We start from the raw sequence: 24161 nt of genomic DNA on the forward strand, positions 1-24161 counted from the left end.
TAGGATTATAGTTTAGGATTAGGGTTTAGGGTTATGTTTTAGGATTAGGGTTTCGGGTTATGTTTTAGGGTTAGGGTTTAGGATTATAGTTTAGGATTAGGGTTTAGGGTTACGTTTTAGGATTAGGGTTTAGGATTATATTTTAGGGTTAGGGTTTAGGATTATAGTTTAGGATTAGGGTTTAGGGTTACGTTTTAGGATTAGGGTTTAGGATTATATTTTAGGGTTAGGGTTTAGGATTATAGTTTAGGATTAGGGTTTAGGATTATATTTTAGGGTTAGGGTTTAGGATTATAGTTTAGGATTCGGGTTTAGGGTTATGTTTTAGGATTAGGGTTTAGGATTATAGTTTAGGATTAGGGTTTAGGGTTATGTTTTAGGATTAGGGTTTAGGATTATAGTTTAGGATTAGGGTTTAGGGTTATGTTTTAGGATTAGGGTTTAGGATTATAGTTTAGGATTAGGGTTTAGGGTTATGTTTTAGGATTAGGGTTTAGGGTTATGTTTTAGGGTTAGGGTTTAGGGTTAGGGTTATGTTGTAGGATTAGGGTTTAGGATCAAAGTTATAGTTTAGGGTTTCGGGTTAGGATTGTTTTAGGGTTAGTGCTGTTTTTTAGAGTTAGGGTTTAGGGTTTGGGGTTAGGGTCACGTTTTAGGGTTAGGGTTACGTTTTAGGATTAGGGGTTAGGGTTAGGGTTTTGGATTAGGATTTAGGATTATGTTTTAGGGTTAGGCTTATATTTAAGGGTTAGACTTATGTTTTAGGGTCAGGGTTATGTTTTAGGGTTAGGGTTAGGTTTCTGGGTAGGGTTTAGGATTATAGTTTAGGATTCGGGTTTAGGGTTATGTTTTAGGATTAGGATTTAGGATTATATTTTAGGGTTAGGGTTAAGTTTTTGGATTGTGTTTTAGGGTTAGAGTTTTGGATTAGGATTTAGGATTACGTTTTAGGGTTAGGGTTATATTTAAGGGTTAGAGTTATGTTTTAGGGTCAGGGTTATGTTTTAGGGTTAGGGTTAGGTTTCTGGGTAGGGTTTAGGATTATAGTTTAGGATTCGGGTTTAGGGTTATGTTTTAGGGTTAGGATTTAGGGTTAGGATATAGGATTATGTTTTAGGGTTAGGGTTAAGTTTTTGGGCTATGTTTTAGGGTTAGGGTTAGGTTTCTGGGCAGGGTTTAGGATTATAGTTTAGGATTCGGGTTATGTTTTAGGGTTAGGGTTTAGGATTAGGATTTAGGATTATATTTTAGGGTTATGTTTTAGGATTAGGGTTTAGGATTAGGATTTAGGATTACATTTTAGGGTTAGGGTTAAGTTTTCGGGTTATGTTGTAGGATTAGGGTTAGGGTTAGGATTTAGGATTATGTTTTAGGGTTATGTTTTAGGATTAGGGTTTAGGGTTAGGATTTAGGATTAGGGTTTAGGATTAGGATTTAGGATTACATTTTAGGGTTAGGCTTAAGTTTTCGGGTTATGTTGTAGGATTAGGGTTAGGGTTAGGATTTAGGATTATGTTTTAGGATTAGGGTTTAGGATTAGGATTTAGGATTACATTTTAGGGTTAGGCTTAAGTTTTCGGGTTAAGTTTTAGGGTTAGGGTTTTGGATTAAAGTTATATTTTAGGGTTTAGGGTTAGTGCTATTTTTTAGGGTCAGGATTAGGGTCAAGTTTTAGGGTCATTTTTTAGGGTTCGGATTTAGGGTTTTAGGCTTGGGGATCCCGCCGCTCCGCCCCCGTCCTCCCCCTCCCCAAGGGACCTACTTGATCCAGGATTCCTCGTCGTCCATATCCCGGAAGAACTGGTGGAGGCGGTGGGATTCGTTCAGCTTGGCCCGCCGGCCGGCCGCCATGGCGGTGATCCGCTGGAATCTCCCGTTGACCGTCTCCCGCTTCTCCTTGACCTGGGAGGTGTCAAAGGCGCTGCTGGTCATCAAGCTGTCGGCTTGGCCGTTCAGATCCTTCAGCCGATCCTGCGGACGGGAGGGAGAGCGAAGGGTTAAAGCAGCGGAAACGAGATTTAATTTAAAAATTAAAAAAATTAAAATTTACATTTTTAAAAGAAATTTCAAATCCAAATTTTAATTTCATTTTTCTATCCAAAATCAAATTTCTGGACATTTGGCGCGATTTTAATAGGAAGATTTCGATTCCGTTTCTGAAGAAATTTAAAATTCAAATTTTATTTTTATTTTTCTATCCAGAATCAAATTTCTGGGAATTTGGCGCGATTTTAAAAGGAAGATTTCGATTCCGTTTCTGAAGAAATTTAAAATTCAAATTTTATTTTTATTTTTCTATCCAGAATCAAATTTCTGGGAATTTGGCGCGATTTTAAAAGGAAGATTTCGATTCCGTTTCTGAGACTAGATTTAATGTAATTTTTCTTTCATAAAACATCCAATTTCTGAAGAAATTTAAAATTCAAATTTTATTTTTATTTTTCTATCGAAAATCAAATTCCTGGAAATTTGGCGCGATTTTAAAAGGAAGATTTCGATTCCGTTTCTGAGACTAGATTTAATTTAAATTTTCTTTTCTTCTATAAAACATCCAATTTCTGGAAATTTGGCGTCATTTTGAAATGAAGGTTTCGATGGATAGCAAAGGGTTAAACAGCCGGAAACGAGATTTAATTTAATTTTTTTAAAAAAATTTGAAATTTCTGCATGATTTTAAAATGAAGATTTCGATTCCGTTTCTGATTTTGTAATTCAGATTTTCTGATTTTGAAATGAGGATTTCGATTCCGTTACTGATTTTAAAATAAGATTTCTATTTCTGAAAACTAGGCATGATTTTAAAATGAAGGGTTAAAGAACCAGATGGATAGCGAAGGGTTAAACAAGCAGAAACTAGATTTAATCTAATTTTTATTTTATTTTTTTAAAAAAATCAATTTCTGAAAACGCTGCACTATTTTGAAATGAAGATTTCGATTCCGTTTCTGATTTTGAAATGAAGATTCCGATTCAGTTTCTGATTTTGAAATGATTTCAATTCTGTTTCTGATTTAAAAAAATAAGATTTCAATTCTGTTTCTGATTTTGAAATTAAGCTTTCAATTCCGTTCCTGATACTGAAATCAAGAGTTCCATTCCGTTTCTGATTTCGAAATCAAGGTTTAGGTTCCGTTTCTGATTTTGAAATCAAGAATTTGATTCCATTTCCGATTTTGAAACTAAGATTTCAATTCTGCTTCTGATTTTGATATTTAGATTTAGATTTTGAAATCAAGATTTCAATTCCGTTCTTGATTTTGAAATCAAGATTTCTGTTCCGTTCATGACTTTGAAATCAAGGTTTCAATTCCGTTCCTGGCTTTGAAATCAAGATTTTGATCCCATTCCTGATTTTGGAATAAAGATTTCGATCCCGTTCCTGATTTTGAAATCAAGATTTCGATCCCGTTCCTGATTTTGAAATCAATATTTCGATTCTGCTCCTGATTTTGAAATCAAGATTTCGCTCGCGGTCCTGATTTTGAAATCAAGATCTCGATCCCATTCCTGATGTCGAAATCAAGATTTCGCTTGCGTTCCTGATTTTGAAATAAAGATTTCGATTCCGTTCCTGATTTTGAAATCAAGATTTCGATTCCTTTCCTGTTTCTGAAATCAAGCTTTCGATTCCGTCCCTGATTTTGAAATCAAGCTTCCGATTCAATCCCTGATTTTGAAATTTAGATTTTGATTCAGTTTCTGATTTTGAATTCAAGATTTTGATTCCATTTCTGATTTTGAATTAGGAATTCGATTCCGTTTCTGATTTTAAAATGAAGATTTCGATTCTGTTTCTGAATTTAAAACGAAGATTTTGGTTTCTGAAAACATTGCACTATTTTAAAATGTTGGTTCCATTCCTGATTTTAAAATAAGATTTCTATTTCTGAAAATTTGGCGTTATTTTAAAATGAAGATTTCGATTCCCTTTCTGATTTTAAAATGAAGATTTTGATTCCGTTTCTGATTTTAAAATAATATTTCTCTTTCTCGAAATTTGGCACTATTTTAAAATTAAGATTTTAAAAATCCGTTTCTGAAAATTTTGCACCTAACATTTATGGGAAGAAGTTATTTTCTATGGCTGAGTCCCCAAACCACTGAAAATATTATTTGTATTCCGTTTCTGAACAAATGGTACCAATAATAATAATAATAATAATAATAATAATAATAATAATAATAATTTACCTCGTGGGCTGAAATATCGGCTTCCAGCAGCTGGTGTTTCTTGAGGAGGTTATTAACGGACGCCAAGTCTTTCCCATAATCCTCAGAGGCGAGCAGCGCTTCCACCTGGGGGAATAATAATAATAATAATAATAATAATAATAATAATGGTTATTTCCTTGATTCTGCCAACCTACCCACCCGCAATAATAATAATAATAATAATAATAATAATAATAATAATAATAGTTATTTACTTGATTCTGCCAACCCACCCACCCGCATTAATAATAATAATAATAATAATAATAATAATAATAATAATGGTTATTTACTTGATTCTGCCAACCCACCCACCCGCATTAATATTATTATTATTATTATTATTATTAATAATAGTTATTTACTTGATTCTGCCAACCCACCCACATTGATAATAATAATAATAATAATAATAATAATAATAATAATAATAATAATAATAATGGTTCTCTACTTGACTCTGCCCACCCACCCATTGTCCCCCACCCCAAGATAAATTCAATTCATATTATTATCATTAATAATAATAATAATAATTACTAATAATATTGATAATGGTTCCCTACTTGATTCTAAATAATAATAATAATAATAATAATAATAATAATAATAATAATAATAATAATAATGGTTATTTACTTGATTCTGCCAACCCACCCACCCGCATTAATAATAATAATGATAATAATAATAATAATAATGGTTCTCTACTTGACTCTGCCCACCCACCCATTGTCCCCTACCCCGAGATAAATTCAATTCATATTATTATCATTAATAATAATAATAATGATTACTAATAATCTTGATAATGGTTCTCTACTTGATTCTAAATAATAATAATAATAATAATAATAATAATAATAATAATAATAATAATAATGGTTATTTACTTGATTCTGCCAACCCACCCACCCACATTAATAATAATAATAATAATAATAATAATAGTAATAATAATAATAGTTCTCTACTTGATTCTAAAAAATATAATAATAATAATAATAATAATAATAATAATAATAATAATAATACCACCTCCGAAAGCCAGAAGTCGAAATCTTTGATCCCGGTGTTGAAATTCTGTTGCTTATTGGCTTCTTTCAGGCGGTGACTCTTCTCCGCCGACTTCCGAACCAGGAACTGCCATTGGTCGGCCAGGGCAGCCAATCGGGCCTGGAGGGGAGGGACAAGAACGGGAGGAAATTTGGGAACCGAAATTAAATCAAATCAAAATATTTTATGCCAGTTTCCAAGAGACGAAGCCTTGAAATTGCAATAGTTATAAGGATTTTGGACTGGCCAGATACACAAAACCCCCCAAAGCTCCGCCCAGGAAGGAGCTACGTCCAATCAGGAGACGCCATTCTCTTCGGAACGCCGTGGGCTTTCATGTGACAGGTCACATGACAGGCTTGTCCACTTAAGGAAATTCAGGAACGCTAGCAGAAAGTAGGATGAGTGGGAGTGGATTGACCAGGCCTGGCTACACAAAAAACTCAAAAGCTCCGCCCAGGAAGCAGATACGTCCAATCAGGAGACACCTTTCTCTTCACAATGACGAGGGCTTTCATATGACAGGTCACATGACAGGCTTGTCCACTTTAGGAAAGTCAGGAAATTTGCCACCCTGAATGGCCTGACTACACAAAAACCTCAAAAGCTCCACCCAGGAAGTGGATACGTCCAATCAGGAGACGCCATTCTCTTCAGAATGACAAGGGCTTTCATATTACACTTTAGGTAATTCACAAACAGTAGCAGAAGCTAGGATGAGTGGATTGGATAGGCCGGACTACACAAAAACCTCAAAAGCTCCGCCCAGGAAGCAGATACATCCAAACAGGAAGTGCCAATCTCTTCAGAACGCAATGAGCTTTTATATGATAGGTCACATAACAGGCTTGTGCGATTTATGAAATTCAGGAACACTAGTAGGCCGAGCTACACAAAAACCTCAAAAGCTCCGCCCAGGAAGTAGATACATCCAAACAGGAAGTACCAATATTTTCAGAAGGACATGGGCTTTTATATGACAGGTCACATGACAGGCTTTAGGAAATTGGGGAAACCTAGGAGAAGGAAATTGCAGGAGCAGACAGGCCTGGCGACACAAAAACCTCAAAAGCTCCGCCTAGGAAGGAGCTACGTCCAATCAGGAACTACCATTTTCTCCCGAACGCCGTGGGCTTTCATATGACAGGTCACATGACAGGCTTGTCTGCTTTAGGAAATTCAGGATCACTAGTAGGCCGAGCTACACAAAAACCTCCAAAGCTCCGCCCAGGAAGCAGATACGTCCAATCAGGAAGTGTCAATCTCTTCAGAATGACGTGGGCTTTTATAGGACAGGTCATATGACAGGCTTGTCCACTTTAGGAAATTCACAAACAGTAGCAGATGAAAGGATGAGCGGATTGGCTAGGCCAGACTACAGAAAAACCTCAAAAGCTCCACCCAGGAAGCAGATACATCCAAACAGGAAGTGTCAATCTCTTCTGAACGACGTGGGCTTTTATAGGACAGGTCACATGACAGGCTTGTCTGCTTTCGGAAATTCAGAAACAGGACGAGAAGGAGCCTATAGGCCGAGCTACACAAAAACCTCAAAAGCTCCGCCCAGGAAGTAGATACATCCAAACAGGAAGTACCAATATTTTCAGAAGGACATGGGCTTTTATATGACAGGTCACATGACAGGCTTTAGGAAATTGGGGAAACCTAGAAGGAAATTGCAGGAGCAGACAGGCCTGGCGACACAAAAAACCTCAAAAGCTCCGCCCAGGAAGCAGATATGTCCAATCAGGAGACGCCATTCTCTTCAGAATGACGAGGGCTTTCATATGACAGGTCACATGACAGGCTAGTCCACTTTAGGTAATTCACAAACAGTAGCAGAAGCTAGGATGAGTGGATTGGATAGGCCGGACTACACAAAAACCTCAAAAGCTCCGCCCATGAAGCAGATACGTCCAAACAGGAAGTGTCAATCTCTTCAGAACGACGTGGGCTTTTATAGGACAGGTCATATGACAGGTCTGTCCACTATAGGATATTCAGGAAATTAGCCTAGCTCCGCCCAGGAAGGAGCTACGCCCAATCAGGAACTACCATTCTCTCCCGAATGCCGTGGGCTTTTATATGACTGGTCACACGACAGGCTTCGCCGCGCAAACCGACCCACCTTGACGGCGTCCTCGCTCCCGGCGCAGGCCCCGCGCTCGATGAGGGAGTTGCCGACGTCGATGACGCCCCGGATCCGGTCGGCGTTGGCTTGTAGCTCCGCCTCAAAGGCCTGGTGTTTCTGGTGCTTGCTCTGGAAATACGAAAAAAATGGCGCATTGGGCAAAATATTATTATTAACAATAGTAATATAATATTATATATATATATATATAATATAATAAATGGGTCAATAAATAAAAAGTAAATAAATAAGTTGATAAATAATACACAGGATAACATTAAGTAGGTTAATAGATTAATTAATAAAAACAGGTTGATAAAGAAATAAAAGGTTAATAAACCAACATAGGTTAATAAACAGGTTAACAAATAGGTAGGTTAAGAGATTAATTAATAAAAAAGGGTAATAAATAAGTTAATAAGTAAGGTTAATAAATAAGATAAATAATTATTTATTTTTAATAAATAATTAATAAAAACAGGTTAATAAATAAGGTTAATAAATAAGTAGATTAATAGATTAATTACTAAAAACAGGTTAATAAATAAGTAGGTTAATAGATGAATAAAAACAGGTTAATAAAGAAATAAAAAGGTTAATAAACACAGGTTAATAAAGAAACAGGTTAATAAATAAATAAGTCTAAATGACTTAATGAAGGAATAGGTCAATAAATAGACAAATAGGTTAACGTATTTATAGATCTCTTATCTATAAATGTTAATTAAAAACGAAACAATTAAAAACCAAACACGGACGGCGATGATGTCATTCAACGAGACGGGTGAAAAACGAAAAACGAGAGAGACGGACGAGCGAGCGAATGGGGGAAATGAGAAAAGAATAAGAACAAAAGAATGGGAAATTATAAAAATAATAGTAAAAAAATAAATGATAAATAATTATAAAAGAATCGGAAAGAAGAAGAAGAAGAAGAAGAAAATAATAAGTGATAAACAAGAATAAAATAATAAAGAATAAATGAGAAGGAAATAATAAGGAATAATAAGAATAAAAGACGAAATAAATAGGAATAAAAGGATTGGAAATAAGAAGAAGAAGAAAAGAATAAATGAGAAGAAAATAATAAGGAATAATAAGAAGAAAAGAGTAAATAAATAGGAATAAAAGGATTGGAAATAATAATAAGAAGAAAATAGTAAGTGATAAACAAGACTAAAGAATAAATGAGAATAAAATAATAAGGAAGAATAAGAATAAATGACTAAATAAATTAGAATAAAGAATTGGAAATAAGAAGAAGAAGAAAATAATAAGTGATAAACAAGAATAAAAGAATAAAGAATAAATGAGAAGAAAATAATAAGGAATAATAAGAATAAATGACTAAATAAATTAGAATAAAAGGATTGGAAATAAGAAGAAGAATAAAATAATAAGGGATAAACAAGAATAAAAGAATAAAGAATAAATGAGAAGAAAATAATAAGGAATAATCAGAAGAAAAGAGTAAATAAATTAGAATAAAAGAATTGGAAATAAGAAGAAGAATAAAATAATAAGTGATAAACAAGAATAAAAGAATAAAGAATAAATGAGAAGAAAATAATAAGGAATAATCAGAAGAAAAGAGTAAATAAATTAGAATAAAAGAATTGGAAATAAGAAGAAGAAAAGAATAAATGAGAAGAAAATAATAAGGAAGAATAAGAATAAATGACTAAATAAATAGGAATAAAAGGATTGGAAATAAGAAGAAGAATAAAATAATAAGGAATAATAAGAATAAATACTAAATAAATAGGAATAAAAGAATTGGAAATAATAAGAAGAAGAAAATAATAAGTGATAAACAATAATAAAGAATAAATGAGAATAAAATAATAAGGAATAATAAGAATAAAAGACTAAATAAATAGGAATAAAAGAATTGGAAATAAGAAGAAGAAGAAGAAAATAATAAGTGATAAACAAGAATAAAAGAATAGAGAATAAATGAGAATAAAATAATAAGGAAATAAAATAATAAGGAATAATAAGGAATAAAATAATAAGGAATAATAAGAACAAAAGACTAAATAAATTAGAATAAAGAATTGGAAATAAGAAGAAAGGAATAAATGATAAATAAGAATAAAAGAATTTGAAATAATAAGAATAAGAATAAAAGAATTGGAAATAATCAGAATAAAATAGGAAATAAATAAGAATAAAAAAATCGGTAATAATCAGAATAAAAATAAAATGATAAATAAGGATAAAAGAATCAGTAATAAGAAGAAAAAGAATAAAATATGAAATGATAAATAAGAATAAATGATAAATAAGAAAAAAAGAATTGGAAATAATAATAATAAAAATAAAAGGATAAATAAATAAGAAATAAGAGTAAGAATGAAAGAATAAATAATAGGAATAAAAGAATCGGAAATAAGAAGAAGAATAAAATAATAAGTGATAAATGGGATTAAAAGAATCGGAAATAATAATAAGAAGAAGAATAAAATAATATATAAGAATCAAAGAAGAAAAGAATAAAAAATAATAAGAATAAATAATAAATAAGAATAAAAGAATAAATAAGAATAAAAGAATAAATCAGAATCAGAATAAATAAGAATAAAATAAGAATAAGAATAAAAGAATAAATAAAAAGAAGAATAAAAGAATAAAAGAAGAAAGAATAAATCAGAATCAGAATAAAGAAGAATAAAATAAGAATAAGAAAAAAGAATAAATTATAAGAAGAATAAGAAGAAAAGATTAAGAAAGAAGAATAAATCAGAATAAAAGAGAATCAGAATAAATAAGAATAAGAATAAAAGAATAAATAAAAAGAAGAAGAAAAGAAGAAGAAAAGAATAACGAATTAATCAGAATCAGAATAAATCAGAATAAAATAAGAATAAAATAATAAATTATAAGAAGAAAAGAAGAAAGAAGAAGAAAAGAAGAAGAAAAGAAGAAAGAATAAATCAGAATAAAAGAAGAATAAGAATAAAAGAATAAATAAAAAGAAGAAGAAAATAAGAAAGAAGAATAAAAGAAGAATAAATCAGAATCAGAATAAAGAAGAATAAAAGAAGAATAAGAATGAAAGAACAAATAAAAAGAAGAAAAGAAGAAGAAATAAGAAGAAGAGAATCAGAATAAATCAGAATAATAAGAAGAAAAGAATAAATAAAAAGAAGAAGAAAAGAAGAACGAATTAATCGGAATCAGAATAAATCAGAATAAAATAAGAATAAGAATAAAAGAATAAATTATAAGAAGAAGAAAAGAAGAAGAAAAGAAGAAAGAATAAATCAGAATCAGAATAAATAAGAATAAAATAAGAATAAGAATAAAAGAATAAATTATAAGAAGAAAAGAAGAAAGAAGAAAAGAAGAAAGAATAAATCAGAATCAGAATAAATCAGAATAAAATAAGAATCAGAATAAAAGAATGAATAAAAGAAGAAAGAAGAAAAGAAGAAAGAATAAATCAGAATCAGAATAAAGAAGAATAAAATAAGAATAAGAATAAAAGAATAAATAAAAAGAAGAATAAAAGAATAAAGAAGAAAAGAAGAAGAAAAGATAAATAAATAAGAATAAATAAGAATAACAAGAATAAAAGAATAAATAACAAGAAGAAAAGAAGAATAAGAATAAAAGAATGAATAAAAAGAATAAAAGAATAAAGAAGAAAAGAAGAATAAAAAAATAAAGAATAAATCAGATTAAATCAGAATAAAATAAGAATAAGAAAAAAAGAATAAATGATAAGAAGAATAAGAAGAAAAGAAGAAGAAAGAAGAAGAGAAGAAGAAAAGAGAATCAGAATAAATAAGAATAAGAATAAAAGAATAAATAAAAAGAAGAAGAAAAGAATAAAGAAGAAAAGAAGAATAAAAAAATAAAGAATAAATCAGATTAAATCAGAATAAAATAAGAATAAGAAAAAAAAGAATAAATGATAAGAAGAATAAGAAGAAAAGAAGAAGAAAGAAGAAGAAAAGAGAATCAGAATAAATAAGAATAAGAATAAAAGAATAAATAAAAAGAAGAAGAAAAGAATAAAGAAGAAAAGAAGAATAAAAAAATAAAGAATAAATCAGATTAAATCAGAATAAAATAAGAATAAGAAAAAAAAAGAATAAATGATAAGAAGAAGAAAAGAAGAAGAAAGAAGAAGAAAAGAAGAAGAAAAGAGAATCAGAATAAATAAGAATAAGAATAAAAGAATAAATAAAAAGAAGAAGAAAAGAATAAAGAAGAAAAGAATAAAAAAATAAAGAATAAATCAGATTAAATCAGAATAAAATAAGAATAAGAAAAAAAAGAATAAATTATAAGAAGAATAAGAAGAAAAGAAGAAGAAAGAAGAAGAAAAGAAGAAGAAAAGAGAATCAGAATAAATAAGAATAAGAATAAAAGAATAAATAAAAAGAAGAAGAAAAGAATAAAGAAGAAAAGAAGAATAAAAAAATAAAGAATAAATCAGATTAAATCAGAATAAAATAAGAATAAGAAAAAAAGAGAATAAATGATAAGAAGAAGAAAAGAAGAAGAAAGAAGAAGAAAAGAAGAAGAAAAGAGAATCAGAATAAATAAGAATAAGAATAAAAGAATAAATAAAAAGAAGAAAAGAATAAAGAAGAAAAGAAGAATAAAAAAATAAAGAATAAATCAGATTAAATCAGAATAAAATAAGAATAAGAAAAAAAAAGAATAAATGATAAGAAGAAGAAAAGAAGAAGAAAGAAGAAGAAAAGAAGAAGAAAAGAGAATCAGAATAAATAAGAATAAGAATAAAAGAATAAATAAAAAGAAGAAAAGAATAAAGAAGAAAAGAAGAATAAAAAAATAAAGAATAAATCAGATTAAATCAGAATAAAATAAGAATAAGAAAAAAAGAGAATAAATGATAAGAAGAAGAAAAGAAGAAGAAAGAAGAAGAAAAGAATAAGAAAAGAGAATCAGAATAAATAAGAATAAGAATAAAAGAATAAATAAAAAGGAGAAGAAAAGAATAAAGAAGAATAAAAAAATAAAGAATAAATCAGATTAAATCAGAATAAAATAAGAATAAGAAAAAAAGGGAATAAATGATAAGAAGAAAAGAAGAAGAAAGAAGAAGAAAAGAAGAAGAAAAGAGAATCAGAATAAATAAGAATAAGAATAAAAGAATGAATAAAAAGAATAAAAGAATAAAGAAGAAAAGAAGAATGAAAAAATAAAGAATAAATCAGATTAAATCAGAATAAAATAAGAATAAGAAAAAAAGGGAATAAATGATAAGAAGAAGAAAAGAAGAAGAAAGAAGAAGAAAAGAAGAAGAAAAGAGAATCAGAATAAATAAGAATAAGAATAAAAGAATGAATAAAAAGAAGAAAAGAATAAAGAAGAAAAGAAGAATAAAAAAATAAAGAATAAATCAGATTAAATCAGAATAAAATAAGAATAAGAAAAAAAGGGAATAAATGATAAGAAGAAGAAAAGAAGAAGAAAGAAGAAGAAAAGAAGAAGAAAAGCATTGGAAAGGCCAAAAGCCACAAAAAACGGAGAGACTTACCAGGAGTTTGGAAAGCTGGGAAGAGAGAGGGAAAGAAGAAAAGAAGAGAGAGAGAGATCAGGATCCGGTGATCGGGATCCGGTGCCTGTCAATCCGGCGGCGGGGGGGGGAGAAAAACGGAGGCCGCTTTCCGGTTGGCCGGGAGCGGGAAGGGATCCGGGGGGAGAGGGATCCGGCGGGGAAGGGATCTGGCAGGAGAGGGATCCGGCGGGGAAGGGATCTGGCGGGGAAGGGATCCGGCGGGAACGGGGAGAAACGGAGCCCGCTTTCTGGTTGGCCGGAGTGGAGAGGGATCTGGCGGGAGAGGGATCCGGCAGGGAATGGATCCGGCGGGGAAGGGATCTGGCAGGAGAGGGAAATGGCGGGGAAGGGGTCTGGCAGGAGAGGGATCCGGCGGGGAAGGGATCTGGCAGGAGAGGGATCCGGCGGGGAAGGGATCTGGCAGGAGAGGGATCCGGCGGGGAAGGGATCTGGCAGGGAAGGGGTCTGGCAGGAGAGGGATACAGCAGGGAAGGGATCTGGCGGGGAAGGGATACGGCAGGGATCTGGCAGGGAAGGGATCCGGTGGGAACAGGGAGAAACGGAGCCCGCTTTCTGCTTGGCCGGGTGCGGAGAGGGGTCCGGCGGGGAAGGGATCTGGCGGGGAAGGGATCTGGTGGAATGGGGAGAAACAGAGCCCGCTTTCTGGTTGGCAGGGAGCGGAAAGGGATCCGGCGGGGAAGGGATCTGGCAGGAGAGGGATATGGCGGGAAGGGATCTGGCAGGAGAGGGATATGGTGGGGAAGGGATCTGGCGGGGAAGGGATCCGGTGGGAACGGGGAGAAACGGAGCCCGCTTTCTGGTTGGCTGGGAGCGGAGAGGGATCTGGCGGGAGAGGGATTTGGTGGGGAAAGGATCCAGCAGGAATGGGGAGAAATGGAGCCCACTTTCTGGTTGGCTGGGAGCGGAGAGGGATCCGGGGGGAGTGATGCGGCAGGAAAGGGATCCGGCAGGAAAGGGATCCAGTGGGAACGGGGAGAAACGGAGCCCGCTTTCTGGTTGGCCGGGAGCGGAAAGGGATCGGGCGGGAGAGGGATCCAGAGGTGAAAGGATCTGGCAGGAGAGGGATCCGGCGGGGGAGGGATCCAGCAGGAGAGGGATCCGGCGGGAGAGGGATCCCGGGGGAATTCCCTTAGGGGAGTCGGGATCGGGCCGCCCTGGTGGATCTCCCCACAACGGCTGGTTCTCTGCCCTCTGGGCCGATCCGTGTGGGTCACCCAAGGGAGGAGAGAGCAGGGAGATCCGGTCCTGAGGGAACCAGTTCAGGGGCATCTGGTCCCGGGGATCCAGTCCCGGGGATTCTGGTCCAGAGGGATCTGGTCCCGAAGGATTCGGTCCAGGGGATTGTGGTCCAGGGGACTGTGGTCCGGGGATCTGATCCCGAATGATCCGGTCCAGAAGGATCCAGTCCAGGGGATTCGGGTCCAGGGGGTCCGGTCCAGGGGGTCCGGTCCAGGGGGATCCGGTCCGGGGGATCCAGTCCCGGGGATCCAGTCCCGGGGATATCCGGTCTGCATTTCATCTAATCACCCTAGTAAGTGTCTAATAATCCTCTAATAATCTAACAATAATCCAACATACAACCATCTAATCATCCTAATAATCGCCTAATAATCGCCCAATAATCCCTTCTTCTCAGGATCTCTCACCTGGATGTTGGCGGGATCCTTGTAGGATTCTAATCATCCTAATAATCATCTAATCATCCTAATAATCATCTAATAATCCTAATCATCATCTAATAATCCTAATAATCACCTAATAATCTAACAATAACCTAACATAACCGCCTAATAACCCTCTAATAATCCCTCCTGATTGGATCCTGTTCTCCATGTGATCACCTGGATTTTGGTGGGATCCTTGTAGGATTCTAATCATCCTAATCATCCTCTAATAATGGTGGGATCCTTGTAGGATTCTAATCATCCTAATAATCATCTAATAATCTAACAATAACCTAACATAACCGCCTAATACCCCTCTAATAATCCCTCCTGATTGGATCCTGTTCTCCATGTGATCACCTGGATGTTGGTGGGATCCTTGTAGGATTCTAATCATCCTAATAATCATCTAATCATCCTAATAATCACCTAATAATCTAACAATAACCTAACATAACGGCCTAATAACCCTCTAATAATCCCTCCTGATTGGATCCTGTTCTCCATGTGATCACCTGGATGTTGGTGGGATCCTTGTAGGATTCTAATCATCCTAATAATCCTTTAATCATCCTAATAATCACCTAATAATCTAACAATAACCAAACGTAACGGCCTAATAATCCTCTAATAATCCCTCATGATTGGATCCTGTTCTCCATGTGATCACCTGGATCCCTAATCCTAATAATCGTCTAATAATCGAACAATAATAATCACCCTAATAACTGCCTAATAACCCTCTAATGATCCCTCCTTCTCAGGATCCGTCACCTGGATGTTGGTGGGATCCTTGTAGGATATTGCAATCTAATCATCTAATAATCCTCTAATAATCCTAATAACCACCTAATAATCTAACAATAACCTAACATAACGGCCTAATAATCCTCTAATAATCCCTCATGATTGGATCCTGTTCTCCATGTGATCACCTGGATCCCTAATCCTAATAATCGTCTAATAATCGAACAATAATAATCACCCTAATAACTGCCTAATAACCCTCTAATGATCCCTCCTTCTCAGGATCCGTCACCTGGATGTTGGTGGGATCCTTGTAGGATATTGCAATCTAATCATCTAATAATCCTCTAATAATCCTCTAAGAATCCTCTAAGAATCCTCTAATAATCATCTAATGATCATCTAATAACTGCCTAATAATCATCTAATGATCCCTCCTTCTCAGGATCCGTCATCTGGATGTTGGTGGGATCCTTGTAGGATATTGCAATCTAATCATCTAATCATCCTCTAATCATCCTCTAATAATCCTCTATTAACTTTCTAATAATTGTCTAATAATCATCTAATAACTGCCTAATAACCATCTAATGATCCCTCCTTCTCAGGATCCCTCACCTGGATATTGGTGGGATCCTTGTAGGATTCTCATCATCCTAATAATCCTCTAACAATCCTCTAATAATCCAACAATAACCTCCCATCCAACCATCTAATCATCCTAATCACCCTCTAATAATCGCCTAATAATCCCTCCTTCTCAGGATCCCTCACCTGGATGTTAGTGGGATCCTTGTAGGATTCTCATCATCCTAATAATCCTCTAATAATCCTCTAATAATCCAACAATAACCTCCCATCCAACCATCTAATCATCCTAATAACCCTCTAATAATCGCCTAATGATCCCTCCTTCTCCGGATCCCTCACCTGGATGTTAGTGAGATCCTTGTAGGATTCTCATCATCCTAATAATCCTCTAATAATCCTCTAATAATCCAACAATAACCTCCCACCCAACCATCTAATCATCCTAATAACCCTCTAATAATCGCCTAATAACCCCTCCTTCTCAGGATCCCTCACCTGGATGTTAGTGGGATCCTTGTAGGATTCTCATCATCCTAATAATCCTCTAATAATCCTCTAATAATCCAACAATAACCTCCCACCCAACCATCTAATCATCCTAATAACCCTCTAATAATCGCCTAATAACCCCTCCGTCTCAGGATCCCTCACCTGGATGTTAGTGGGATCCTTGTAGGATTCTCATAATCCTAATAATCCTCTAATAATTCAACAATAACCTCCCATCCAACTATCTAATCATCCTAATCACCCTCTAATAATCGCCTAATAACCCCTCCGTCTCAGGATCCCTCACCTGGATGTTGCTGGGATCCTTGTAGGATTCTCATCATCCTAATATTCGTCTAATAATGATCTAATAATCCCTCCTTCTCAGGATCCCTCACCTGGATGTTAGTGGGATCCTTGTAGGATTCTCATCATCCTAATAATCCTCTAATAATCCTCTAATAATCCAACAATAACCTCCCATCCAACCATCTAATCATCCTAATAACCCTCTAATAATCGCCTAATAACCCCTCCGTCTCAGGATCTCTCATCTGGATATTGGTGGGATCCTTGTAGGATTCTCATCATCCTAATAATCCTCTAATAATCCTCTAATAATCTAACAATATTCCAACATACAACCATATAATCACCCTAATCACCCTCTAATAATCACCTAATAATCCCTCCTTCTCAGGATCCCTCACCTGGATGTTAGTGGGATCCTTGTAGGATTCTCATCATCCTAATAATCCTCTAATAATCCTCTAATAATCCAACACTAACCTCCCATCCAACCATCTAATCATCCTAATAACCCTCTAATAATCGCCTAATAATCCCTCCTCCGGATCCCTCACCTGGATGTTGCTGGGATCCTTGTAGGATTCTCATCATCCTAATATTCGTCTAATAATGATCTAATAATCCCTCCTTCGCAGGATCCCTCACCTGGATGTTAGTGGGATCCTTGTAGGATTCTCATCATCCTAATAATCCTCTAATAATCCTCTAATAATCCAACAATAACCTCCCATCCAACCATCTAATCATCCTAATAACCCTCTAATAATCGCCTAATAACCCCTCCGTCTCAGGATCCCTCACCTGGATGTTAGTGGGATCCTTGTAGGATTCTCATCATCCTAATAATCCTCTAATAATCCTCTAATAATTCAACAATAACCTCCCACCCAACGATCTAATCATCCTAATAACCCTCTAATAATTGCCTAATAACCCCTCCTTCTCAGGATCCCTCACCTGGATGTCGGTAGGATCCTTGTAGGATTCTCATCATCCTAATAATCCTCTAATAACCCTCTAATAATCCAACAATAACCTCCCACCCAACCATCTAATCATCCTAATAACCCTCTAATAATCGCCTAATAACCCCTCCGTCTCAGGATCCCTCACCTGGATGTTCGTGGGATCCTTGTAGGACTCGTCGCTGGCCGTCTGCAGCTTCTCGCTGATCCAGGCCTCGATCTCGTCGACGTCGCGGCTGAACTGCTGGAGGGTCTGGGACTCGCCCAGCTTGGAACGCTTCTCAATCATCTGGGCTTTCAGGCGGCGCCACCTGGGGGGCGGGAGGAAGAACAACAAGAAATAATAAATATAATGAATATAATAATAATAATAAGAATAAGAATAAGAATAAGAATAAGAATAATAATAAATATAATAATTAGAATAAAAAATAGAATAATAATATATTATTATGTATAATTCTTATTCTTATTACAGGAAGATAGGAAGAAAAATATTTTATTCTTACTATGTATAATTCTTGTTCTAATAATAATAATAATAATAATAATAATAAATAGAATAATAAATAGAATAATTAGAATAAAAAATAGAATAATAATATATTATTATGTATAATTCTTATTCTTATTACAGGAAGATAGGAAGAATAATATTTTATTCTTACTATGTATAATTCTTGTTCTAATAATAATAATAATAATAATAATAATATATTATTAGGTAGAATTCTTATTCTTATATTTGATATAATAATATAGGAAGAATAATATGTTATTCTTATTATGTAGAATTCTTATTCTAATAATAAGAATTAGAATAATTAGAATAATAATATATTATTATGTATAATTCATATTCTTATATTTGATATAATAATACATGAAGAATAGTATTTTATTCTTATGATGTCTAATTCTTATTCTAAGAATAAGAATAAGAATAAATAGAATAATTAGAATAATAAATAGAATAAGAATAATATATTACTATGTATAATTCTTATATTTGATATAATAATATATGAAGAATAGTATTTTATTCTTATGATGTATAATTCTTACTCTAATAAGAAGAATAAGAATAAGAATAAATAGAATAATAAGAATAAGAAGAATAAATAGAATAAGAATGATAATAAAACCCAGCCAGAATTATACATAAGAATAAGAATATATTATTCCTCATATATTAGACAATATATTATAATGAATATAAGAATAAGAATACATAAGAAGAACAAGAATACATAAGAAGAATACTATATAATACTACTACTACTCATAATAATATATAAGAAGAATATATAATAAATATAATAATATTACTAGTACTACTACTACTTCTAATAATAATAATAATAATAATAATAATAATAATAATGTATTTTTATTATAATAATATAAGAATGAGAATAACATATAATAATACTACTACTATATTGTAATAAATATAATAAATGTAGCAACAACAATAATATCTTAATATATTATAATAAATATAATAATATTAATACTAATATACATAATAATGATATTAATACTACTACTGCTACTATTAATATAATAAGAAATGTAACAACCATCTATTTAATATATTATAAAAAATACAATAATAATACTACTGCTACTACTAATATATTATAATGAATATAATATTACAACACTAATAATAATATATTATAATAAATTCAATCAATGTAACAACAACAACAATAATTTTAATGTACAATATAATAAATATAATAATATTAATAATACTACTAATAATATATCATAATAAATATAACAACAACAATAATATATTATTATAAATATAATTATGAATATAAATACTACTACTGCTACTATTAATATATTATAATAAGTATAAGAAATGTAACAACAATATATTTAGTATATTATAAAAAATATAATAATAATAATACTGCTACTACTACTAATATATTATGATAAATATAATATTACAACACTAATAATAATATATTATAATAAATTCAATCAATGTAACAACCATAAGAATTTTAATGTATAATATAATAATATTAATAATACTAATAATAATATATCATAATAAATGTAACAACAATAATATATTATTATAAATATAATTCTAATATGAATAATAATATATTATTGGAATAAACATATAAATATATGTAATAAATATATTATTGTAATAAACATATAATAAATATATGTAATAAATATATAATATATCTTATAATACTAATATTAATATTAATATTAATATTAATATTAATATTAATATTAATATTAATATTAATATTAATATTCTGTAGGGAACCTGCTCACAGAACTCACTGACCTGTCCAGAACTTCGTTACGCCGATTGGCGACGACTCCTTTGGCGTAGTGGTCGGCCGAAATCAGCTGTTCGGCGAACGATTGGAGAGCTGCAATTTTTTCCTCCTGGACGGAAAAAGGAAGAAAGAAAGAATGAAAAATTCAGATTAAAAGAAAATTAAAATTAAAATTCAGATTAAAAGAAAAGAAAAATTCAGATTAATTCAGATTAAATTCTGTGCAATAAATTAAATTAAAAATTAAATTAAATTAAAAATTAAATTAAAAATTAAATTAAATTAAACATTAAATTAAATTATGAGCTGTTCAGCAAAGGACTGAAGAAAGAAAGAAAGAAAAATTCAGATTAAATCGCCCAGAAGAAAGGCGATGAATTAAATTAAATTAAATTAAATTTCCCGTGAGTGGACCAGGAACGAGTCCAATAGAACAAAATAGAACAGAATAAAATAAATAAAATAAAATAAAATAAAATAAAATAAAATAAAATAAAATAAAAAGTGCGGGAGATGTTTCCTGTGAGCGGACCAGAAACGAGTCTAATAAATAAAATAAAATAAAATAAAATAAAATAAAATAAAATAAAATAAAATAAAATAAAATAAAATAAAATAAAATAAAATAAAATAAAATAAAAATAGAATAGAATAGAGTAAAATAATAAAATATAGAATAGAATAGAATAGAATAAAACAGAATAAAATAAAATAAAATAATAAAAAATAGAATAGAATAGAATAATAAAACAAAAAGAGAAAATGGAATAGAATAAAATAGAATAAAGAAATAAAATAAAGAATAGAATAGAATAAAATAAAATAAAAAATAGAATAAAAAATAATAGAATAGAATAAAAAATAAAAAATAGAATAGAATAGAATAGAGGAATAGAAAATAATAGAATATAATAAAATAAAATATAAAATGAAATGAAAAAATAGAATAGAATAGAATAAAAAAATAAAAAATAGAATAGAATAAAAATAGAATAGAATAAAACAAAAATAATAAAATAAGATAAAAATTAAAATAAAATAAGATAAAAAATAGAATAGAAATAAGATAAAAAATGGAGTAAAATAAAAGAAAGAATAAAGAATAGAATAATAAAATGAAATGAAAAAATAGAATAGAATAATAAATTAAATTAAATTAAATTAAAAAAAATAGAATAAAAAAGCAAAATAAAAAATAGAATAAAGTAAAATAAAAAGTAAAATAAAAAATAGAATAGAATAATTACATTAATTTAAATTTAAAAATAGAATGGAATAGAATAACATAAAAAATCTAAAAAATTAAAAATAGAATAGAATAGAATAATTAAATGAAATTAAATTTAAAAATTGAATGGAATAGAATAACATAAAAATCTAAAAAATTAAAAATAGAATAGAATAGAATAATTAAATGAAATTAAATTTAAAAATTGAATGGAATAGAATAACATAAAAAATCTAAAAAATTAAAAATAGAATAGAATAATTAAATTAAATTTAAAAATTGAATGGAATAGAATAACATAAAAAATCTAAAAAATTAAAAATAGAATAGAAGAATTAAATTAAATTAAATTTAAAAATAAAAAGTTAAAAAGTTAAAAATAGAATAGAATAATTAAATTAAATTAAATTAAAAAATTGAATGGAATAGAATAACATAAAAAAATAAAAATAGAATAGAATGACAAAATAAAATAAGAAAATAGAATAGAAGAAGAAAAGAAAAAAGCCCATCCAAAGGAACGAGAAATCCAATAGATCCCGAGGAAAAGTGGATTGAGATCCGCCTCACCTGGACGTTGATCGCCTTGTCGAAATCCTCGTGTTTCTTGATCAGCGCTTCCACGCTGTCCAGCGAATCGCCTTTGTCCTCCGTGTTGAGGAAGGCCTCCCGGGCCGCCATCCAGTTCTCCGCCTGCTCGCAGTCCCGGTGGAAGAGCTGTGGGGCAGAGGTGGGGGGCAGAGGGGGTGAGGGGGCGGAGCTGGACCCATAGATCTCCGCCCTGTGACCCACGGAAGGGGGACTTCCTGTCTGCACAGGAAATGGGGTCCGGGTAGTGGGTTCTGGGTGGCGCCTCCATGCCGGACCCCCAAGTGGGTCTTCTGATGGGGGGCAGGGGTGGGGGGTGGACCCGGACCCACAGAACTCCGCCCTGTGACCCATGGAAGAAGGGGACTTCCTGTCTGCCCAGGAAACGGGATCTGGGTAGTGGGTGGAAGAGCTGTGGGGCAGGGGTGAGGGGTTGGGGGTGAAGCCGGACCCATAGAACTCCGCCCTGTGACCCATGGAAGAATGGGACTTCCTGTCTGCACAGGAAATGGGGTCCGGGTAGCGCCCTCCAGTTCTCCGCCTGCTCGCAGTCCCGGTGGAAGAGCTGTGGGGCAGAGGTGGGGGGCAGAGGGGGTGAGGGGGCGGAGCCAGACCCATAGAACTCCGCCCTGTGACCCATGGAAGAGAGAACTTCCTGTCTGCACAGGAAATGGGGTACAGGTAGCAGGTTCTGGATGGTGCCCCCTGTGGGTCTGTGGAAGAGCTGTGGGGCAGGTGTGGGGCAGAGGTTAGGAAGCAGGGGTGAGGGGGTGGGGCCGGACCCACAGAACTCCGCCCTGTGACCCATGGAAGAACGGGACTTCCTGTCTGCACAGGAAATGGGGTCCGGGTAGTGCCCTCCAGTTCTCCGCCTGCTCGCAGTCCCAGTGGAAGAGCTGTAGGGCAGGTTAGAGGTCAGGGGGTGGAGCTAGACCCCTGGACTCCGCCCCCTGATCCATGGAAGAAGGGGACTTCCTGTCTGCACAGGAAATGGGGGTTCTGGGTGGTGCCCCCTGTGTAGGATCCCCTTCTGACCCACAAGTGGGTCTTCCGGTGGGGGTCTGGGGTGAGGGGGTAGAGTCGGACCCCCAGACTCTGCCCTGTGACCCACGGAAGCGAGGACTTCCTGTCTGCACAGGAAATGGGTTCCAGGTAGCAGGTTCTGGATGGTGCCCCCTGTGGGTCTGTGGAAGAGCTGTGGGGCAGGTGTGGGGCAGAGGTGAGGGGGCGGGGCCGGACCCATAGAACTCCGCCCCCTGACCCATGGAAGAAGGGGACTTCCTGTCTGCACAGGAAATGGGGTCCGGGTAGCGCCCTCCAGTTCTCCGCCTGCTCGCAGTCCCGGTGGAAGAGCTGTGGGGCAGAGGTGGGGGGCAGAGGGGGTGAGGGGGCGGAGCCGGACCCATAGAACTCCGCCCTGTGACCCATGGAAGAGAGGACGTAGCCGCTGCCCCAGAAATGGGGCTCTGTCAGGGAGTTCTGGGTGGTGCCCCCCATGCCAGACCCCCAAGTGGGTGAGGGGGCGGAGTCAGACCCACAGAACTCCGCCCTCTGACCCATGGAAGAGAGAACTTCCTGTCTGCACAGGAAATGGGGTCCGGGTAGCAGGTTCTGGATGGTGCCCCCTGTGGGTCTGTGGAAGAGCTGTGGGGCAGGTGTGGGGCAGAGGTTAGGAAGCAGGGGTGAGGGGGCGGAGCCGGACCCACAGAACTCCGCCCTGTGACCCATGGAAGAACGGGACTTCCTGTCTGCACAGGAAATGGGGTCCGGGTAGTGCCCTCCAGTTCTCCGCCTGCTCGCAGTCCCAGTGGAAGAGCTGTAGGGCAGGTTAGGGGTCAGGGGGTGGAGCTAGACCCCTGGACTCCGCCCCCTGACCCATGGAAGAAGGGGACTTCCTGTCTGCACAGGAAATGGGGGTTCTGGGTGGTGCCCCCTGTGTAGGATCCCCTTCTGACCCACAAGTGGGTCTTCCGGTGGGGGTCTGGGGTGAGGGGGTAGAGCCGGACCCCCAGACTCTGCCCTGTGACCCACGGAAGCGAGGACTTCCTGTCTGCACAGGAAATGGGGTCCAGGTAGCAGGTTCTGGGTTCCGGGTGGAAGAGTTGTGGGGCAGGTGGGGGGCAGAGGGGGGTGAGGGGGCGGAGCCCGACCCATAGAACTCCGCCCTTTGACCCACGGAAGCAGAGGACTTCCTGTCTGCACAGGAAATGGGTATATACTATACTATGAATTCTATACTATACTATACTATACTATACTATACTATACTATACTATACTATACTATACTATACTATA

General features: G+C 34.4%; 1 protein-coding gene across 1 annotated transcript in view; it reads right to left on the minus strand.

Moving 5' to 3' along the window:
• The window catches only part of LOC114589498 (spectrin alpha chain, non-erythrocytic 1), a 267143-nt gene that overhangs the window by 80772 nt on the left and 162210 nt on the right, over positions 1-24161 (minus strand). The window contains exons 34-41 of the mRNA XM_077922609.1: positions 21847-21993; positions 20054-20157; positions 17873-18035; positions 12918-12932; positions 7397-7528; positions 5251-5388; positions 4192-4296; positions 1763-1971 (exon numbers count right to left, since the gene is read on the minus strand). Coding sequence (XP_077778735.1) covers positions 1763-1971; positions 4192-4296; positions 5251-5388; positions 7397-7528; positions 12918-12932; positions 17873-18035; positions 20054-20157; positions 21847-21993 — 1013 coding nt within the window. The remainder of the gene's footprint in view (positions 1-1762; positions 1972-4191; positions 4297-5250; positions 5389-7396; positions 7529-12917; positions 12933-17872; positions 18036-20053; positions 20158-21846; positions 21994-24161) is intronic.

This window comes from Podarcis muralis, chromosome Z, assembly GCF_964188315.1.
Source record: "Podarcis muralis chromosome Z, rPodMur119.hap1.1, whole genome shotgun sequence".
Taxonomy (NCBI): Eukaryota; Metazoa; Chordata; class Lepidosauria; order Squamata; family Lacertidae; genus Podarcis; species Podarcis muralis.